At 38.0% G+C, this 23,584-nt stretch overlaps 1 protein-coding gene across 4 annotated transcripts in view; it reads right to left on the bottom strand.

Moving 5' to 3' along the window:
• Positions 1-229: 229 nt before the first annotated feature.
• The window catches only part of LOC121862783 (helicase POLQ-like), a gene marked incomplete at its 5' end in the record, with an annotated part of 47,682 nt that continues 24,327 nt past the window's right edge, over positions 230-23,584 (bottom strand). For 2 of the 4 annotated variants that reach the window (XM_042361090.1, XM_042361093.1), the window contains 4 exon segments: positions 230-938; positions 1,991-2,125; positions 6,520-6,633; positions 20,877-21,050. In XM_042361090.1, coding sequence (XP_042217024.1) covers positions 870-938; positions 1,991-2,125; positions 6,520-6,633; positions 20,877-21,050 — 492 coding nt within the window. 4 annotated transcript variants of the gene reach the window in all.

The raw sequence follows: 23,584 nt of genomic DNA, 5'->3' as shown, positions 1-23,584 counted from the left end.
TACAAAACATGTAGCTATGCTTTCTTTATTCGAGTTCCCCGTCTGAGGAGTCTGTTTTCTCATCGCTTCAGGACACCTGAGTCCTCTGTTTTCTCTCAATCTTAGAGTGCATCCGAGATTTCGTTATTCCTTAGTAATGACACAGAATTTGAAATTGCAGCAGGGGTTGCAATTGTTGAGGCAACTTTGATGTGTCTGATTACAGTTGGAACATCCAAGATCCATTGCGAGTGATGTTGAAAGCTTCAACTGTCTTTATGGTTGGTAAAACTTGTCAAGTAAGTGAGTGTCAAGTCTGTCAGTATGAGTGGCATGCGTGAGTGCTTGTGTTTGTACAACTGCTTTCAAGGTTTGTTACCTCCATCCATTTTCATCCGGCAAATGTGTTATTGCCAATTTGTAGGTGAAAGATTTTATCCTCAATAGATGTAGGTGAAGCAAATGGGTAAAAACACCTGGAGGCAACTGCGTGATAACGAAATTCTCGACTTGAAAAATGTGCTACAACAGCAGGTGTGGCGATTTTGATGAGGGCGTGATAACGAAAATCGCAATAACCAAGTGCGCTATAACCAAGGGATGACTGTACTTTACAAAAGCTTTCAGAAAAAAAAAGGGCCTAACAGATTTCAGAGGTTGAAAAGGAGCTGGTCTTTGTGCTGGTGAAGCTGTAGAAAAGGTGTCTGACAGCTGTGTATAGACAACATCCAATCTAAGATGGTTGTGGTGTTAGTGAGGGTGATGCACCAGCTGTGAGTGCCTCTTGTAGATGGATTTTAGAAGCACCATAACACTATTGTTCAGGTTCAGAGGTAGGGCTAACATCAGGTGCTGAAGGTAGGGCTAACATCAAATGTTGGTGTAACAAATTAGTTTAGCCCTAAAAGCATCTGCTCTGCCTCTCCTTGTAATGTCTCAGCTCGCTCGATGAGTAACATCTGGAAGGAAGACCTATTCATTACCAAATGTAAGAAACTGCTAACATTACATCAACTGAAGGTAAACACAAAATTGTGTATACTTTGGTTACCAGTGCATTTTACAACCTAATTTTTACATCCCCAAGTGCAGAAATTTTCAAAGATGAACACTTATAGTTATTATTCTTGACAAATGAAAAATACAGCAAAGGATAAGTGACCCTTTGGATGTTTTCCCATCTGCCAAGCAGCTCTCTTGTTATAAACAGCTGCTGCAGCAACAGTTAATACAGTATTACTTACACTACTACAACAGTTAATATTACTTACACTACTACAACAGTTAATATTACATACACTACTACAACAGTTAATATTACATACACTACTATAACAGTTAATATTACTTACACTACTACAACAGTTAATATTACATACACTACTACAACAGTTAATATTACATACACTACTACAACAGTTAATATTACATACACTACTACAACAGTTAATATTACTTACACTACTACAACAGTTAATATTACATACACTACTACAACAGTTAATATTACTTATACTACTACAACAGTTAATATTACTTACACTACTACAACAGTTAATATTACTTACACTACTACAACAGTTAATATTAAATACACTACTACAACAGTTAATATTATATACACTACTACAACAGTTAATATTACATACACTACTACAACAGTTAATATTACATACACTACTACAACAGTTAATATTATATACACTACTACAACAGTTAATATTACACTTACTACAACAGTTAATATTATATACACTACTACAACAGTTAATATTACATACTACTACAACAGTTAATATTACATACACTACTACAACAGTTAATATTACATGCACTACTACAACAGTTAATATTATATACACTACTACAACAGTTAATATTACATACACTACTACAACAGTTAATATTACATGCACTACTACAACAGTTAATATTATATACACTACTACAACAGTTAATATTACATACACTACTACAACAGTTAATATTATATACACTACTAAAGTATCACCTTGGCACTATCAATGATCTGTACAGCTGTCCGGTGAGGAAGATGGGCAACACTGCTCAATAGGTCTTTAGGCTTGGCACTGGCAATATCTCGCAGAGAATGATAACCAGCATTGTAGAGCATCCGAGCCCGACCCTACCAGAGAAACAACCACAGTAATATCATACATTTTAACAACAAGAAGTCATTACATAATTATTACTCTATTACATGTAGCAATGGTTACATAAATACAGCCATCATGTTTACCACTGTCTCCCTCCACTGTCTTTACTTCCTTGTACTGTACCCTAGTGCTTGTGTTCCTTCCTTGTACTGTACCCTAGTGCCTGTGTTCCTTACTTGTACTGTACCCTAGTGCTTGTGTTCCTTACTTGTACAGTACCTTCTTGTACTGTGCTTGAGTTCCTTCCTTGTACTGTGCCCAAGTGCTTGTGTTCCTTCCTTGTACTGTGCCCTAGTGCTTGTGTTCTTTCCTTGTACTGCACCCTAGTGCTTGTGTTCCTTCCTTGTACTGTGCCCTAGTGCTTGTGTTCCTTGTACTGTACCCCAGTGCTTGTGTTCCTTCCTTGTACTGTACCTAGTGCTTGTATTCCATCCTTGTACTGTGCCCTAGTGCATGTGTTCCTTCCTTGTACTGTACCCTCATGCTTGTGTTCCTTGTACTGTACTCTAGTGCTTGTGTTCCTTCCATGTACTGTGTCCCAGTGCTTGTGTTCCTTCCCTTGTACTTATGCCTAGTGCTTGTGTTTCCTTGTAATGTACCCTAGTGCTTGTGTTCCTTGTACTGTACCCTAGTGCTTGTGTTTCTTCCTTGTACTGTACCCTAGTGCTTGTGTTCCATGTACTGTACCCTAGTGCCTGTGTTCCTTCCTTGTAATGTACCCTAGTGCTTGTGTTCCTTCCTTGTACTGTACTCTAGTGCTTCCGTTCCTTCCTTGTATTGTACTCTAGTGCTTGTGTTCCTTACTTGTACTGTACCCTAGTGCATAGGTTCCTTTCTTGTGCTGTACTCTAGTGCTTCTGCTCCTTCCTTGTACTGTACTCTAGTGCTTCTTTTCCTTCCTTGTACTGTACTCTAGTGCTTGTGGTCCTTCCTTGTACTGTACCCTAGTGCTTGTGTTCCTTTCAATTTTATTTCAATTGTTTATTCCTTGACAGAGGAAGCGGGATCCTAGTGCGGTCACTAGGTACCCCTGTTCAAAAACACCAGAAGCATCTGGCAAGTGTGACAAGTATATACAGTATAAATTTTATAAAGGGGCTTACTAAAGCCCAAGGAAGGAAGGATATTCCTTGAACACATAATCAATGTTATTTACATAATATCTGGCCAGTATGGGGAGGATCATCGTGTCTCCGTCAGGGGGTCGTGGATCTTGAGTTCCTTCCTTGTACTGTATCCTAGTGCTTGTGTTCGTTCCTTGTACTGTATCCTAGTGCTTGTGTTCCTTCCTTGTACTGTACCCTAGTGCTTGTGTTCCTTCCTTGTACTGTGCCCTAGTGCTTGTGTTCCTTCCTTGTACTGTACCCAGGTGCTTGTGTTCCTTCCTTGTACTGTACCCTCGTGCTTGTGTTCGTTCCTTGTACAGTACCCTAGTGCTTGTGTTAGTTCCTTGTACTGTACCCTAGTGCTTGTGTTCCTTCCTTGCACCCTAGTGTGGCTTACTTGTACAGTACCCTAGTGCTTGAGTTCCTTCCTTGTACTGTGCCCAAGTGCTTGTGTTCCTTCCTTGTACTGTGCCCTAGTGCTTGTGTTTCTTCCTTGTACTGCACCCTAGTGCTTGTGTTCCTTCCTTGTACTGTGCCCTAGTGCTTGTGTTCCTTGTACTGTACCCCAGTGGTTGTGTTCCTTGTACTGTGCCCTAGTTCTTGTGTTCCTCCTTGTACTGTGCCCTAGTTCTTGTGTTCCTTCCTTGTACTGTACCCTAGTGCTTGTGTTCCTTCCTTGTGTAGTGCTTGTGTTTCTTCCTTGTACTGTACCCTAGTGCTAGTGTTCCTTTCTTGTACTGTACCCTAGTGCTTGTGTTCCTTCCTTGTAATGTACCCTAGTGCATGTGTTCCTTGTACTGTACTCTAGTGCTTGTGTTGCTTCCTTGTACTGTACCCTAGTGCTTGTGTTCCTTTCTTGTACTGTACAATAGTGCTTGTGTTCCATCCTAGTAATGTTCCCTAGTACTTGTGTTCCTTGTAAAGTGCCTTAGTGCTTGTTTCCTTCCTTGTACTATACCCTAGTGATTGTGTTGCTTCCTTGTACTGTGCCCTAGGACTTGTGTTCCTTCCTTGTACTGTACCCTAGTTTTTGTGTTTCTTCCTTGCACTGTACCCTAGTGATCGTGTTCCTTCCTTGTACTGTGCCCTAGTGTTTGTGTTCCTTGTACTGTGCCCTAGTGCTTGTGTTCCTTCCTTGCACTGTACCCTAGTGCTTGTGTTCATTCCATGTACTGTACCCTAGTGCTTGTGTTCCTTCCTTGTACTGTACCCTAGTGCTTGTGTTCCTTCCTTGTACTGTACCCTAGTGCTTGTGTTCCTTCTACTGTGCCCAAGTGCTCCTGTTCCTTCCTTGTACTGTACCCGAGTGCTTGTGTTCCTTCATTGTGCTGTACTCTAGTGCTTGTGTTCCTTTCTTGCACTGCACTCTAGTGCTTGTGATCCTTCCTTGTACTGTGCCCTAGTGCTTGTGTTCCTTCCTTGTACTGTGCCCTAGTGCTTGTGTTCCTTCCTTGTACTGTGCCCTACTGCTTGTGTTCCTTTCTTTTACTGTACCCTAGTGCTTGTGTTCCTTCCTTGTACTGTACCCTAGTGCTTGTGTTCCTTCCTATGCTGTACCCTAGTGCTTGTGTTCCTTCCTTGTAATGTACTCTAGTGCTTGTGTTCTTCCATGTACTGTGTCCCAGTGCTTTGTGTTCCTTCCTTGAATTGCAACTAGTGCTTGTGGTTCCTTCCTTGTACTGCACTCGAGTGCTTGTGTTCTTTCTGTACTGTACCCTAGTTGTGTTCCTTCCTTGTAATTTACCCTAGTGCATGTGTTCCTTGTATTGCACCCTAGTGCTTGTGTTCCTTCCTTGTACTGTGCCCTACTGCTTGTGTTCTTTTATCAAACTCTAGTGCTTGTGTTCCTTCCTGAATTGCACTTAGTGCTTGTGTTCTTCCTCATGCTGTAATTCTAGTGCTTGTGTTCCTTCCTAATGTACTCTAGTGCTTGTGTTCCTTCCATGTACTGTGTCCCAGTGCTTGTGTTCCTTCCTTGTACTGTGCCCTACTGCTTTGTTCGTTCCTTTTACTGCAAAACTCTAGTGCTTGTGTTCCTTCCTTGTACTGTACTCCTAGTGCTTGTGTTCCTTCCCTTGTACTGTACTCTAGTGCTTGTGGTTCCTTGTCCAGTTCACACAGTGCATGTGTTCTACTAAAATTACGCTTCCGTCTGTAATTTATGCTTGTGCCTTTGTACTGTACCCAGTGCTAGTTCCTTTCTTGTAATTGTACCCAGTGCTTGTGTTCTTCCTTGTAATGCACCCTAGTGCATGTGTTCCTTGTACTGTACCTTAGTGCTTGTGTTCTTCCTTGTAACTGTACCCTAGTGCTTGTGTTCCTTCCTTGTACTGTACTCTGCTTGTGTTCCCTTGTACTGTGACTCTAGTGCTTGTGTTCTTCCTTGTAATGCACCCTAGTGCATGTGTTCCTGCACTGTACCCTAGTGCTTGTGTTCCTTCCCTTGTACTGTACCCTAGTGCTTGTGTTCCTTCCTTGTACTGTAATTGTGCTTGTGTTCCTTCCTTGCATCAAACTTCTAGTGCTTGTGTTCCTTTCTTTGTACTGTACCCTAGTGCTTGTGTTCCTTCCTTTGTAATTTACCCTAGTGCATGTGTTCTTTGTACTGTAACCTAGTGCTTGTGTTCTTCCTTGTAATTGCGAACCCTAGTGCTTGTGTTCCTTCCTTGTACTGTACCCTAGTGCTTGTGTTCTTTCCTTGTAATGTGCCCAGTGCATGTGTTCCTTGTACTGCACTCTAGTGCTTGTGTTCCTTCCTTGTACTGCAATCAGTGCTTGTGTTCCTTTCTTGTACTGTACACTAGTGCTTGTGTTCCTTCCTAGTAATGTACCCTAGTGCATGTGTTCCTTGCACTGCAAACCTAGTGCTTGTGTTCCTTCCTTTGTGTACTTAGCAGTTTTAATGTTCTTCCTTGTACTAAAAATGAGTGCTTGTGTCTTTCTTGTAACTGTACCCTAGTGCTTGTGTCTTTGTAATTTACCCTAGTGCATGTGTTCCTTGTACTGTACCCTAGTGCTTGTGTTCCTTCCTTGTACTGTACCCTAGTGCTTGTGTTCCTTCCTTGTACTGTACCCTAGTGCTTGTGTTCCTTCCTTGTACTTTACCCTAGTGCTCGTGTTCCTTTCTTGTACTGTACCCTAGTGCTTATGTTTGTTTCTATCCACTGATATCAATGATTTGTTCTTATCCTGCTTTATAGAAAAAAAGTTTGAGAAAGAGTATAATTAATAAGAAAGACCAAAGCACAAGGACCCACATTCTTTACAGCTGGTAAGTCCAACAGTGGAAGTAATTCAGCCGAGCAGCAGGCGGAGAGTTGATGGGTAAAGTTTGCTAACAGGTCTCTGAAAGCCCATAGTTCTTTCAGCTCCTGTAAAATAACCATATATTATGCAAACAACACTTATGACCAGTAGAACACTTATGACCTGTAGGCCACTTATGACCTGTAGAATACTTATGACCTGTAGAACTTTTATGACCTGTAGAACATTTATGACTTGTAGAACACTTATGACCTGCAGAACCCTTACATTATGACCTGTAGAACACTTATGTTATGACTTGTAGAACACCTATGTTATGGCCTGTAGAACACTTATGTTATGACTTGTACAACACTTATGTCATATACTGTAGAACACTTACGTTATGACCTGTAGCCAGGCGGAATTTTATAAAAAGAAAGACCGCTGACCTGACTAACTCTTCCTCTAGTAAATTATAGCATGTTTATATTCAAATTGGTCGCTGTCTTGTGAGAATTCCAGCAATGTTAATTATATTCTCCCAGGTCATTTCACTGGCATTTTAAAATAAGAGAAGCTTAGTAGGACTGTTAAATAAACACACAGAGACCTTCGGCTCAAACTGTCAAACATAACATATCACCTCAACCCCCTCCCCTCGCTGGCTGGCTGGCTCCGTCCCTCCCTCCCCCCCAGCCAGTGTTTTAGGCTTACAGTTTTTATCTTATATAATATCTCAGACTAAAGTTAGGAAATTATAATTTGCATTGCAGGAATCCTTGCAAGACAGCCAATAATTTGAATATAAATGTCATATATTTTGCTCAAGAGATAAAATTTGTAGTACAATAGTGTACAGTACTGTAGTACATTTTATAATTTAAAGTTTTTCAACTGTATTTTTGGGTAGAATTACATAAATTTCTTCATTTATTTTCATCCATTTACATGCACATACCATACTAAAAGAAACGTAAAAGAAATAAATGACCTTAGTGCAAAGCTGGAGTGCACATGTACTAATTTGATTATGGTACTAAAATTGTTATGTCTAGTGCAAATTATAATTTGTTTATATTTTCAATTAATCATTATCTTACAAGAATCCCAGCAATGTAAATTTTATTCACCCAGGTCATTCACTGGCTTTTTATAAGAGAGAAGCTTAGTCACTTAAGAACTGATAAATAAGCACGCGTTAGACCTTGGGTGCCAACTGTCAATGTACTACCTCACCTCCCGCTCCCCTCCCCCCACGCTCCCTCCCTCCCTCTCCCCCATCTGCCCAGCGTTGCTGGAATCCTTGTAAAACAGTGAATAATATTAATATAAACGTCATGTATTTTACACAAGAGATAAAAATTAATCACCTGTATCACATTACAGTAGTGATTTAAGAGTAAGAGTGAATATGTACGTATACTGTACAGTGAGTTCTGCTATAACGCGTGTTTTGACAACGCGAATTTGCTCGAACGCGATTTATGAATTGAGGAACGATATTTGTAAAACGCGAACTCGTTTGCTCTAACGCGATTCCACTCGAACGGTTGTTGTGGCTTCAGTTCACGTTCGACATCACATGTTCAATTGAGTTATGTGTTTTGTTTGTGAACAATTGCAGAAATAATGTATGTAATATTTATGTATACAGTATACCTATATATTATAAGTAAATTGTAAAATTTTACATAAAAGAGAAAATCAAATTACATAGCGTTTTACACCCGCGCTCTCTCTACATCACACACAGTGTTTACAGTTCACGTTCGACATCACATATTCAATTGATTTATGTGTTTTGTTTGTGAAGAATTGCAGAAATAATTTGTAATATTTATGTATACAGTAAACCACTCACAAGGTCCTACAGTACCACTAATTATTTTATACTGAAACTTACGTTTGGGAAGCTGGATTAAAATGAAGATTACCGGTATATTAAAATAATAAAAATGTATTATTAACCTGTCTAACATACCGTAATAAACACAGCTGCTATTATCAACCCCCCCACCCCCATTTGCCAGTGACAAGAAAGGGAAAGTGACCTTGACTGTGACCGCCTGTGGCTATTTTTAGCCGTCCTTGTGTTCGGAGGTGGTCAGTAATGCATATCTGTATATTTACTGATCATAATACTTATCTCTTATAAATAATTCATTTAAAATTTATTTTTTTGCAAAGAATATTCAGTAAATGACTGCATTAATTCTTGAAACTACCTACAGTGGTAAATTTAGGATATAAATAATGAACAGAAGTCACGTCATGGATTCGGAGTTTGGTCCTTAACGATCACCATAAATGTAGCCTCCCTTTTTCGCGAAACACGTATATAAATTAAAGAAAATACTTGCAGTATATTTAATATATTACAGTATATTATATATAAATAAATAAACAAATAAATTCAAATTCCCTTATCATCCTGTGTCATATACAGAAATACTTGAGTCCCTGAGCGAGTACACAAAAAGAAAACGGACATCCTGGAGTGGATAGAGAACGGACATCTCTACTGGGGGACTCAAACGTTTCTCATGTTTTGTGGGCGCTCTAGCATAATATGAATAATATGTAAATTACAATTTACATACATATATATATATATATATATATATATATATATATATATATATATATATATATATATATATATATATATATATATATATATATATATATATATATATATATATATATATATATATATATATATATATGTGTGTGTGTGTGTGTAAATTGTAAAAATTTAAATAAAAGAGAAAAACTAAATACGTAGCGTTTAAAGTGTTAAAGTGTACTGTACAGTGTTGTGGCTTGGCTCAATGTTTACAGTTCACGTTCGACATCACTTGTTCAATTGATTTATGTGTTTTGTTTGTGAAGAAATACCTGTACAGTATATGTAAATTGTAAAATTCTAAATAAGAGAGAAAAACAAAATAAGTAGCGTTTAAAGTGTACTGTACATTGTGGCTTGGTGCGGGGTTATGCAGTGTTTACAGTTCACGTTCGACATCACATGTTCAATTGATTTATGTGTTTTGTTTGTGAAGAATTGCAGAAATAATTTATGTAATATTTATGTATACAGTATACCTGTACAGTATATGTAAAATGTAAAATTTTAAATAAGAGAAAAACAAAATACATAGCGTTTTAGACCCGCGCGCTCTGTTTACTCCACACTTTGTTTGAAACACGTGAAGCTTTTAAGTGTCCTCAGTGAATTCTGATTACTGTTTCTCCAATTTTGTGACTATGGAAAAGAAGAATATCTCTGGGAAGCACTCTGGTGATCGCATTTCCGGTGGTGATCGTATAAGAAAGGCTATAACACTTGAAGAAAAGCTTGATGTTTCATGACTCCTCAGCCTCAACATCACCCTTCTCCCCCATCAAGTTATATTCATATTTTTTCAAGGTAAAGTGTAACATTTACTGTATGATTTCATTATTAGATATGAATGTAACATTTATTTAGACTGTGCTATCCTTTGTGTTCGGCTAACTACGAAATTTTTTTTCGATTTGGAGTAATCTGCACCTAACCCTATTTTCTCCATAAGCCCTGTTATTTCTATTACACGAATTTCTATAACACGATGTTTTACAAGAACACTACTATCGCGTTATAGCAGAACTACCTGTATAGTATTCCACATACACATAAGTATGAAGACAAAGTTTATGTGATGATCGGAAGTCGATTTCAGTTAACGTTACGTTTCCAAGAACGTATTTAGGACGTTCACCGGCGCATGACTATACAAAATATTTTCATCTAAACACTAGTGCTGTACTGTACTGTCCACACCAAGTACGTTGACACCTGACGCACGTTCCTGCTTGTACCACTTGTACGCAGCTTGAACTGAATCAGTAAACTTTGTTGGCTTTATCCTTTTCTGCACTTTTTTTGAGCTGCCATCATCGTCTAAGAGTTAAAAAGTGCTTCTGAAATTTGTCCCATTCTTATTTATGTCGTAAAATGTGCCGGACTTGATCCCAAACTTCTCGGCATCTACCCGGCCTAACTCTTCATTTTTCTTGCGAAGACTGAGGGACTTGAGCTTCATGCCCTTCCTATAGCTCCTTGAAGGTACAGACGCCACATGAGTGATGTTTGATGAGGGAGAACACAAGCAGAGAACAAAGTGTGGAGAGACAAGCCGCACACACTCGACCGCAACAATAACAAGCACCAGACTAGACTGACTCACGCTTGGAGCACAGTCCTGCTCGGCGTTACTGTTACCATGTGGTCAGGTATGCAGAGATTTTCCCAGATAATTTTAAATATCTCAGCATTTCCCGGCGGCAGCGGTGGTGGTTTGTGTGTGTGTGTGTGTGTTATCATATAACTTTGAGATATTGATTGATTGTGGCAGCACAACAGCGTAGGTAATATGTCAGTAAATTAAAATAAAGGCTTAAAAGACAAAAATCAGGTACAATACAGTGATCCCTCGGCTAACGAACGCCTCGGTTAACGAAATTTCGGTTTACGAATTACCTTCCATAAGAAGATTCAATTCTGTTAAAGAAAAAAATTCGGTTAACGAATTCCTTACGAATTCTTCTCAACATGTTTTCGCTTGTTCACCAGGTGGAATATTAGTCCGCCAATACAGTAATAGGTTCTTGGGCTTAAATTTATTCCCATTTGAGTAAATATCAAGAAGGTTGTACTATTCAATAATTTTAATTTTAAAAGTTTTATATAATTTTTTTTAGTCATTTTAACACTTATTTAACATACCGTATATACTTGTCTATAACCCCCCTTCGTATATAGGTCGACCCCGATTATTTTACCAAGAAATCGTTAATTTATGATATTCCTCGTTTATAGGTCGACTCACGTTTTTGAGGGTAAAGGAACAACAAAACCCTCAGAAAAACACTACGTCCTATAAACTTGTTTACCATTTATTATTACAACACTTTACACTGAAATGCAGGTAGTTTCAACAAAAATATTGTATATTTCCATTCAAGTCAATTAGGAGGGAATATTATTGTAATACAACAGTTTTTAACTGAAAACCATTCGAAAAGCGATTACGGTAACATATTTTGAACGAAAGAAAGCAAAAGTCATTGTTTTCGTCACAATTTTATCCCACTTTCCACTGTAATACGTACGTCATTTCAGCAAAAAATATTAAATTTCCGTGAATGTATTATATCAACCACAGTATGAATAGAATATCACTAATATAACAGTATTTTAACCAAAAACTATTAAAAAACGAGTAACATATCTTGAACATCGTTAGGTTTGGTAAAGTCTTTTGTTTTCGTCATGTAGTTTATCCTAATTTACATTGAAATACATCATGTTTCAGCAAAACTACTATTTATTTCTGAGAATATGGAAATGTAATATTTTTGCTGAAATGACGTACGTATTATAGTGGAAAGTGGGATAAAATCGTGACAAAAACAATGACTTTCACTTTCTTTCGTTGAAAAGATGTTACCGTAATCGCTTTTCGAATGGTTTTCAGTTAAAAGCTGTTGTATTACAATAATATTCTATCCTAATTCACTTGTGATGTAACAGTTTTTTAACTGAAAACGATTCGAAAAACACGTGTACCGTCTAGCTGATACGGCAGAGCCCTGGTCGCGGAGGCTTTGTGTTTGCATCGGCCCTTCTTAAGCAGCTTTTAATTTTAGCGTACGTTGAAATTGTGTTTACCGGCATATTCTCATTTTCTTGCTTCTTATTTTCCAGAAATATGACAAGTTTGTATATAATACAATGTTACGGTACTTTTAATTTACAAGTATTCATTTTTAAAAATACAGAAGACACCAAACAAATACCAGTACTACGGTTATTTGCGTGACTCTCCCGCCAAAAAAGACCAAACAGCTGGTACTCTCTCCCTCAGCCCTACCAAAAATAGCCCGTCATCTTTCTTGTTTATTCTTTTCCAATTTCTCACTTTAACTGGTATATTTTACTTCATATTGCCTACATCAGATAAACTACAGTAATTGAGGTTAGACACTGTTATAAATTTGATTACCGGGTCCTGACAGGTGCCGCTAGAACCACCTGACCCTACCAACAGTGTTGCAAGTCAGACAGCATTTTTTTAATAATCCATGAGCACGAGAAAGGATAGATGGATGAAGGCAGCATACAAATATGGCTTAAAAAAGTCTGGAACTTTAGACCAGGGGTACTGCGCAAAGAAAAAAGTCTTCTTGTGTGGGATATGTTTCAGTCACATCTTGTTGACAGTGTTACTGCTGGGATTAGGAAGGAAAACACTGATACAGCTGTGATTCCTGGTGGATTAACAAGTCTTGTCCAACCACTGGATGTTTCCATAAACAAACCATTTAAAGATGCGGTAAGAGTGAAGTGGAACAACTGGATGATAGAAGGCGATAAGACATACACAAAGGGAGGCAACATCCAAGCTCCATCACTAGCAACATTATGTGAATAGATTGTAGAGGCCTGGGATGCAATCAGACCAGAAATTGTGGTGAAATCTTTTGAGAAATGTGGGATTTCGAATGCTCTTGATGGAACAGAAGACGACTTGTTGTGGGATTATGAGGCTAATGAGAGCGTGAATGAGGATGAAGATATTGATGATCCTATGGCTGATGATGGTGTTGATCCATATGACGATGCTGTTCAAGGAGAAGACTCGGAGGAGCTGTTTGGTGCTGCAGATGATGACAAGATAAATGATTTTGATGGATTTTAATGAAAATATTCAGAAATATGGTATCGTAGTATTTATTCAAGTCAATTAGGATAGAATATTATTGTAATACAACAGTTTTTTAACTGAAAACCATTCGAAAAGCGATTATGGTAAAATCTTTTGAACGACAAAAGAAAGTGAAAGTCATTGTTTTCGTCACAATTTTATCCCACTTTCCACTGTAATATGTACGTCATTTCAGCAAATATATTACATTTCCATATTTATTTCTGAGAATATATTCATTCAGGCACAGTTAAGGTAAAATATACTTGTGATGCAATATTTTAATGAAAATATCTATAAATAAGGTATCGTATTTTTCTTTTGTTTCAAATTTATTTAACAAAGATTGAGGTTTCAAATTTAATTAACAAAAATTTATGTATCTATAAATAAACTTTTAAAAATGAATACTTTATGTTTTACATACTCCTGTGCATACCATACCATGCATTTGGCTACTTTGGGCTTGCTATGATGACGCAAGAGATCTGCCCTGGCAACTGTACCGACACTCACAGAGGGTGGTGCATTGGTGCGTCATTTCCATTGTTTACTGGTAGTTACTGGTAAATATTTTTCAACCTAACGAAACTATTACCCGTATAGAGGTCGACCCCCCAACTTTTTGCCAAAAAATTTGGTCTTAAGAACTCGTGCTATACACAGGTATATACGGTAATTGCAGTACAGGAAACTAGTTTTTAGCGCGCCAAACAGCCACTTGACTCACCCAGCAGGCGTCAGTTTGTGTCTGCTCAGTGGAGGTAACATCTTGCTTGAACTCTCTTGAACATACACTATTTTAACATTTTTACAGTACAATTATTGGTCATTCTGAAATTTATTTTACATATTGACAATATATAGTGCAGTGCAGTGTTGATTTAAAGAAAATAATCTTGAATTACACCTAGTGAACTGAAAATTTTATGGGTGAAATGATGGCATGAAGCATGGGGTGATTTCTCTTCCACCCCCACTTCCTTCTCTTCTCCTTTCTCCCCCACACCCACTTCTAATTCCCATCATCATCATCATCATCATCATCAACCAGGAGCCTTCTACATACACACCTCAAAGTAAGTGTACTTTACTGCATTTATTTTTAGTTTGTATGTAATTTTCGGTGAGCTGGAACTAATTACCCAAAATCCCACTGAAACAATGGTTTCGGTTAACAAAATTTTTGGTTAACGAATGACCTTCTGGAACGAATTGTGTTCGTTAACTGAGGGACCACTGTAATGCAAGGTAAAAAACATAAGAAACAAACAACATAGAATGTTCATAAAAATACTTAAACATTAATAGAAAAAACTTGTGTAGAAGGCCGGCCATGAAGGAGAGGACATCCCCTCCCCCCCCCCAGCACCAAACGGAGACGGTATGACCCGTCCTCCCGCCACTGGGAGAGTTGCTCACTATGAAGATCTCTGAGACTGGGGCACTCCACCAGGAGGTGTTGAACAGTCAATAAGACCAGGGGCCCTCTCCATTAAAAAACCGTGAGTCAGCCGTGTGTGGCCATGTGGAGATAAGCCAAAGCAGTCTCCCAGCGGTGAGACAGTCCCTGATATCCCTAGGCACCCAATGCAGGGTGGATGTCGCAGAGCTTGTTTGCTCAGACAGCATCCCACCTGTGTTGATATCTTAAGCGGATGGCAGCTCTTATTACTGGCTTCATATCAGAGGCAGGTAGAGGGGAATGATGTGCCACTGGGAGAGAAGCAACTGCTTTTACCACAGCATCAACTCACTCATTCCCCTTCTCCCCACATGGGACGGTACCCAGCAGAGTGTGATTTTCCGGCCCCAACATTGGATGAGAAACAGTCATTGTAAACTATCTATAACTAAGGGATGGGGCAATGAGACACTGGCTAGGGCCTGGAGAGCACTACGAGGTTGGGTAAAAATAATCTTGATCCTATGGTAAGCAGGTAGAGGAAATAAGGGCGGGCCTTAAAAAATTAAATATAAATATATTTTTTCATAAATTTTGCCATTAAATCGAGGTTCAACCTGTAATTATAAACTACTTTACAAATAATGCATATGAAATACTTGGAGAGCATCAGCACAAGGCCTACTATCATCTACTGTATATATAAATGGCTATACAGTCAATTCTGCTACAACGCCATCGTTGTGTTCTTGTAAAACCCCGCGTTGTAGAAATTCGCACAATAGAAATAACAGGGCTTATGGAAAAAATAGGGTTAGGTGCAGGTTACTCGAAATCGATAAAAATTTAGTACAGATAGACCCCGACTTACGACGGGGTTAGGGACCCAAATCCAGGTCGTAAGTCCGACATGGTCGTAAGTCCGACATGGATGATAAAAAAAAAATAAATAAATAAAAAAATAAAATAAATAAATAATCTACAATGAAATACAGTACAGTAAAAGTAATGAATAATGAGGAATGGTTACTAGGGGCAGGGAAAAAACACTTTTATTTGAGTTGCAGGCTGCACTTTTCAGGCATCGTTTGTATGGCTGTAACAAACACCTGTGCAAAATTTCATACCATTTCATGCATACTTACCCTGCCGCATCGCGAACGACTTTTTGTCAACTTTTAGTGTATACCAAAAATTAGGTGTCATTTAATGTTTTCCAGGATAATGATAAATTTTACATGGGTGACATCGATTTAATTCACATGTTATTTTACAGGTACACCGTATAGAAAATCATTACAAGTTCATATTGAAATTCTTTTTTGTGCGGAACCTTGGCATCATTTTCCTAGACAATAATCTTTGCCTAATATATCCATCTCTCGATTCGTATCCCGTCACTTCAGTGCAAGCTTCAGTCATCACTTTTATGCCTCTCTCGACCGCCTGAGTGCTGTTTGGCCACTTGGGCACCACTAATGGTGTCTCAAGAATGTCATTAACCTGTAGATTTGACAGAGAAGCAATGTAAGGAGGCTCAGTCTTGAGTTCATTCCTCCAGTTAATCATGGAATGATAGTTTTTTGCTTGCCACTTTAGTTTCGGAGTCACCACCTTTCTCATGTTGACTACAGGAGGCACATCCTCATTCCCATCTCCATCTTTACCCTCCTCATCAGTATAGTTTAACAAATTCTCGTCAACAGCAGCATCAGAATCTTCCTCCTCCTCTTCAGATCTGCCAGTGCATTCTTCCTTTTGCTGATTCTCCTCTCTAATTTTTCTTATCATTGAGACAGCTTTTTCTCTAACAGTCATGTCCTCATCTGCACACATACCAAGAAGAAGTTGATCTGTGTGGGCGAAGTATGCATTTCTCTGGACAGCCTTCTTCACTATCGTCTCCTCCTCACTATTCAGGTGTTTCATATATAGCAGGGACTGGAATACGTTCCTTGAGCCGTGTGTTACGTAAGGGTGTATCTTGATGTAAAACCACATTGGAGCACTGAACTTTATTATTGTAATGACAATTCTTTTCAACTCATGGCTGGGTCTTGATGTTGCTACATACAGCCTGAGGATTCTACTCCATAAGGTGTTCCACCTTGACACACAGGGAGGACCTGGCTCAATAGCAGCCAAGTCATCTTCAACAACACCTGTGATAACTCCTTTACAAATCCTATACAGGTATTTCTGATCCCAGGACAGATCTTTCTCCACTTCATCATTAAACACAGGGAAATCAGGGAAACTGACTGGCTGGAAGGCGACAACTGGAAGCTCAGACAAAGACTCCTTGATCTGCTTTCCAATGGGACCACGCCAATGCTCAGGACCACTTGGTTTACCATCATAGTGATAAAAAACTGCGCGGAAAGGCAGCTCATTTCCGTGAAGTTGACATATGAAATAATGGAGCGGGTGACCAAGTAACATTTCAAGATGATGAATGACTCCATTTTCTGATCCTACATTTACATTGGTTCCATCACAACCAACACACACAATGGGCTGCTGGGTTAGATTTTTCTCCACCAGAAACTCGTGAATAGTTTTGGCAATCTGCTTTCCGTGTCCAGTCTTGGGAGTCACATGTGTGAGATATTCATTGCCAGGCTCAACCATGATGACATAATGATCTTTCACCATCATCCTCGAACTCCATTTCTCGGTCTTCTCATTCTTTATCATCACACGAGTGGCGGTCTTCTTACCATCAAAATAGAGTGACGTCAAATTATCTAAACTAGCCATCTCAATTTCTTGCCTCTTAAATCGGTATTTTTGTCTCGCATCCCGCAGCTTATGTGGTCCAATAACTTGACTCTTGTCATCCTTTGTGATAATGCCATAGTCAGTTAAGGTGGCAGTAGCAATGGCAGCTCCAGCATAATCACTAATCAAGTATCGGTCACAAGCGGCAGCCAGTGTAGGGAGTCTTGTCCGGTTCTGTGAACTGGTATCTGTCAAAGCCCTTGGATCAGGGACAAAATCAGCATCAGTATTGACGAGAGGAATATCTCTTGAATCATCTGAATTATCTTCAACATAAGGAATATCTCCAGCTACCAGATATCTATGTTTTTGCTCAAGCTGTCTCCTAACTCTGTCCGCATCATTCTTCTCTCTTGCCGTCACTCTGTCCCACATCTTCGTCACTTTCATGTCAACCCCTGCAATCTTCATCTTCCTATCACCTCGGTGGTCAAGGAGAAACTGCACCTCACGTTTGGGAACTTTTATAACACAATTACATGCCAGGTGATATCCGTCACACTCCTTAACTATGCACCTCACATCCTGACAGGAGGCAAGGGGACAATAACAGCTACAGATATCAAATAACTCTTTCATTTCTACCTGAAATGCAGCTTTTTTGCCTACATTCTTGTTCATATTTAGTTCAATTCCTCTACTGTACAATTTTCTCAACCTTGAAATGAGAAAAGGCTGATAATCAATATAGACATAACACCATACTCATCTGCAACAAGACAACTTAAATGAAATAAGAGATATGAAAAAAAAGTTGATAAACACTGAACAGAACATTGCACCGCCACAGCGGCTGTTTGGCTAGTACTGTAGGTAAATTTAAAAATTTCAGTAGAAAATGCGGCAGACTAAACCTCGACATATCAGCTTCAAATTTGGCATGGAGTCTTAGATATGTATAAGGAACAATGCCTGAAGAGTGCAGCTTTGAGCAAAATTTCACTGCCCCCTAATGGTTACAGTGTGACTGAGCACTTACCTTTAATGTAGTCAGCTGAATGCACATGGGGCCCCCATAATTTTCTAATTATACATGGAGACTACATTAACTGGAAACGTTTCGGTATAGAAAATGCATGTCATTTGAAAAAAAAAAAAATTATTAAAAAATCCGAGGCGGTCGTAAGTCCCGACGGTCGTAAGTTGTAGCAGTTGTAAGTCGGGGTCTGTCTATAGCTAGCCTAACACAAAGGATCCTTTTTTTACAAATTTAGCTATTCCCGTTCCATGCACAATATCACATGTTCTTTCCTTTTTCAAAACGTTTGATAACATCAAGCTTCTCTTCAAGTGTTATAGCCTTTCTTTTACGATCACCACCGGGAATGCGATCACCAGAACGCTTCTTGGAGATATTCTTATTTTCCATATTCACAGTTAATACCACAAAATTGGAGAAATAGTAAGCAAAAATCACTGAGGACGCTTCAAAACAACCCACGTGTTTCAACTGAGCGTGTGATGAAAACAGACAGCACGGGTGTAAAACGCTATTAGCCCACACTGCGAAACATTTTTTTTTCATACAGTATTTATGGGAACAGCTAAATTTGCAAAAAATGGATGAAATTTATTGAGTCCTTATCAAATAACACTTCACAAACAAAACACACGAATCAATTGAAAATGTGATGTCGAACGTGAACTGTAAACACTGCATAACCCCGCGCCAAGCAACAGTACACTTAAAACGTTCGAGTGGAATCGCGTTACAGCCAACATGCATTCGCGTTTTACAAATATCATTCTTCTAGTCATCAATCGCGTTATAGCCAATTCGCGTTGACAAAACATGCATTGCAGCAGAAATGACTGTACAGTGGTCCCTCGATTAACGAAAGGTCCAATTAACAAAATTTCGGTTGACGATTTAGCTCCCATAAGGATTTTCAGTTCGATTAACGAACAAATCTTTGATTAACGAAAGCCTTACGAGAAACACGTTTTGTTGTGCGCATCAGCCGATCGGCTAGTCCGCCAATACAGTGACCCCTCGTTTAACGAACGCCTCGGTTAACGAAATTTCGGTTAAAGAACTGCCTTCCATAAGGATCTTCAATTCGGTTAACGAATTTCTTACGAACCGACCTCAACATGTTTTCGCTTGCACTGACCGGGCAACCAGCTTTAGTATCAGTCCGCCAATACATTAATCGGTTCTAGGGCTTAAATTCCTTACTATTTTAGTAAACATCAAGAAGTTTATACTATTCAATAATTTTTAAAGTTTAATATTAAATTTTTTAGTCATTTTAACAATTATTGAACATAATTGAAGGTAAAGTGACTAGTTTAATGCGCGGCATCCAGCCTCTTAACACAGCAAACAGGCGTTAGTCTCTCTCTGTTTTAACTGGAGGTAACATCTTGCTTGAGACTCTCTTCAACTCAACGCTTTTTTTCTGTGTTTCCAAGCAAATTATTGGTCATTTTGAAATATATTTTACATATTGACAATATATAATGCAGTGCAGTGTTGATTTAAAGAAAATAATCTTGAAATACACCAAGAGAACTAAAATTTTATAGGTGAAATGGTGCCATGGGGTGACTTCTCTTCCACCACAATGCCTTCTCTTCTTCCTTCTCCTCCACCCCCATTCTAATTCCCATCATCATCATCGTCATCCAGGAGCCTTCTACATACACACCTCAAAGTAAGTGAACTTTTCCACCAGTTTTGTTGAATTTAAGCAATTTTCGGTGAGCTGGAACCAATTACCCAAAAACCCATTGAAACAATGGTTTCGGTTAACGAACTTTTCGGTTAACGAACGACCTTCTGGAACAGATTGAGTTCGTTAACCGAGGGGTCACTGTACAGTAATTGGTTCTATGTTTACATTCGTTTCCAGTGGAGTAAATATCAAGAAAGTTGTGTTCTTGAATATTTCTGCATTTTTTATATTAAAATTATTGGTCATTCTGAAATTTAATCAGGATACCCCGTATTGATAATATACAGTGCAGAAATTATTATGAAACACGAAGAAGGCATTGGAACCAATGCACTCTGTAAAGAATATGGCATGTCATCATCGACTGCCTCTACAATCAGCTGTTTGATATGTAAACAAAGCTGCCGGGAATACGACATACACACCTCAAAGTAAGTTAAAATACAGTATTCTATTGTTTTATATTTATTATTATACAGTATACTGTACAGTACTGTATTTAGTTTATATTTAATGTTTTGTTAATTCTATTACCAGTATACAGTACTTTGTATGTACTTTTCCGGTGAGTTGGAACCAATTACCCAATACAGTATCCCATTGAAATAATAGATTCAGTTAACGAATGAATCTGTGGAACCAATTGTGTTCGTTAATTGAGGAATCACTGTACACACATTCTACCAATTTTATAATAAGACAAACATTCTCAGCTAATTTCTTATACATTAATAAGAGAAAGTACTACATACCTGACAAAAATGGTAGATGCAAGATGCAAAAGCTGTAGCTGATGTGAGGGTCTGTTGTATTAAGCCTCGATGGACCGAAAACAGTTCACTTGCTTGCCATATGCCCATGCCTGACCATAGGTGGTGCAGCAGTAATGCCACATAGAACCTCCGTAACACATCCTCTCCTATCTTCTGCAAATATTGTACAAATTACTTCCTTTCCTCTTTAATATTTCACATTAACGTTAAAAGTAAAAAAATATCCTTTACCTATAATAATATACCACATATTAGTATCATATCCTATGAAACCTTTGTGTATATCTTATATAAACCTGTATTGTTTAAGTTATAAATAGAAAATGATTGTCATCCAATTTTACATTTAAATGTCAAACAATTAACAGATTCATCTGTAAAAGTATCTCAAACTAAACTGTACCTGAACAAGATAAGTGCATTGTCTACTTCCACTATTGTGTCTACATCATTAAATAAGGTAAATACACACACATGTGTTTTGTTTATCCCATAAATGATGGCTTGTGTCTTTAAACCTCTCACATACAAGATAAGTTTGAAGTTTTCCAGTTAAAAGATCACATCTCTGAGGACCCCAGAGCAGGTGAGACCGTTGCACGGTGAATATTTTTATTAATTCATTTATATATTTTTTTTTTACTTTATCAATTTCCCCCCAAACTTGCTTTTATTGGCCTAACCCATATATCTTTGGCTTCATAAATCATTGCTCTCAACTTACGCCAAAAAAGAATAATACAAGAATACAGCATTTTTTATCACTTCTAATAAACGAGGAAAAAATAACACCAATATGTTCACAACCTCCCACCTCGCATTGTCTGAGTCAACTGTTTAACTACTACACTATACTCTACCAGAAGCAGAATTTTAAGAGCTTTCCAACACAATAATCAGATTTATGATATAACAATAATTTTGGAGAAAATTGCAAACAAAAAAATGATTATCAAATGGAAAAAATATATAATTTTTTATTATTATTATTTTGCCTTTGTTTTATATCGATAAAAATTATATTACATCTTGTAGCCAACAATATAACAAAGAGAATGGTACTGATAAAACACATGTAAGTCTTGAGGTTTTTGGGGTCAATTTTTTTTATACACGAGGGCGGGCGCATTGCATGACTTACTGTATAGTATGGGTATACAGCACCTCCCCGACTTACGACCCACTCGACTTACGGCCACCTGCACTTACAACCTGCCTCAGTCGTACCAAAATTTTGTCAAATTACCTATTTTCGTGTCCCAATGTCAGTACACAGACAAAATTTTCGTTTGTAATTCACTTTAAAATGGCTGGCAAGCTTAAAAGTGAGAGTTTTCTGGTGCTGAGAAGAAAAAGAGACACCCATTTTAGATTTTCTATGTATTATTTAAGCATTTTCGACTTTCGACCATTTTGACTTACAACCTGGATTTGGGTCCCTAACCGCATCATAAGTTGGGGAGGAGCTGTATAGTATAATGCAGTTGTACCCCGCTTAACGCGGTTTCACTTAACGCGATTTCTCATATACGCCTCGCCAGAACCGAACTTTTACCAGGCCAGAATATAATTTACATTGCTGGAATTCTTACAATATGATGATCATTTTGAATATAAGCATCATAGATTTTGCATTAGACATACAAATTTTAGATACAATGTTTACTCTGAGTAAATATGTTATGTTTTGTGCAAAATATATGACATTTATATTCAAAATATTCCTGGTCTTACAAGGAATCCAGCAATGTCAATTATATTATCCTAACTTTAGTTTGAGATATCATTTATTACTAAAAAGGTAAATATTCTGGTTTTCCCAGACATCTGGTAGGGAGGGTTGGTGGGGGGTGGGGGGGGAGGAAGGGACCGACCGACCATTTGGTATGGTGAAGAATATTTTATTTTATTTTTTTATTAACTGAAGATATTTGTTTTAGCTCATAAAATTCATACAAATTACCCGGCCAGAATATAATTTACATTGCTGGAATTCTTACAATTTGATGATCATTTTGAATATAAACATCATAGACTTTGCATTAGACATACAAATTTTAGATATAATGTTTACTCTGAGTAAATATGTTATCTTTTGTGCAAAATATATGACATTTATATTCAAAATATTCCTGGTCTTACAAGGAATCCAGCAATGTCAATTATATTATCCTAACTTTAGTTTGAGGTATTATTTATTAAAATCTAGTGGTGTTCCCAATGACCAATAATTTGACAGGAAACAAAAAAAAGCATTTATGTTGAAGAGAGTCTGAAGCAAGATGTTACCTCCACTGAAAAGACAGAGACTAACGCCTGTATGGTGTGTTGACAGGCTGTTTGGCGTGCTAAAAACTAGTTTCCATGTACTTAAATTATGTTAAATAATTGTTAAAATGACTAAAAATTTTAATATAAGACTTTTAAAATTATTGAATAGTACAAACTTCTTAATATTTACTAAAATAGTAAGGAATTTAGGCCCTAGAACCGACTACCGTATTGGCGGATTAATACCACAGCTAGTGTGCAAGTGAAAACATGTTGAGGGCCGCTCATAAGGAATTCGTTAATCGAGGAAATGCTAGTTGACCGAAGTTAAGAATCTTATGGAAGGTAATTCGTTAACCGAAATTTCGTCAAACAAGGCGCTCATTAACCGAGGGATCACTGTATTATAGTGTGAC

The sequence above is a fragment of the Homarus americanus genome, unplaced genomic scaffold (assembly GCF_018991925.1).
Source record: "Homarus americanus isolate GMGI-L3 unplaced genomic scaffold, GMGI_Hamer_2.0 scaffold19903, whole genome shotgun sequence".
In the NCBI taxonomy this organism is placed as follows: Eukaryota; Metazoa; Arthropoda; class Malacostraca; order Decapoda; family Nephropidae; genus Homarus; species Homarus americanus.
This window is presented reverse-complemented; position numbering and strand designations above follow the sequence as displayed.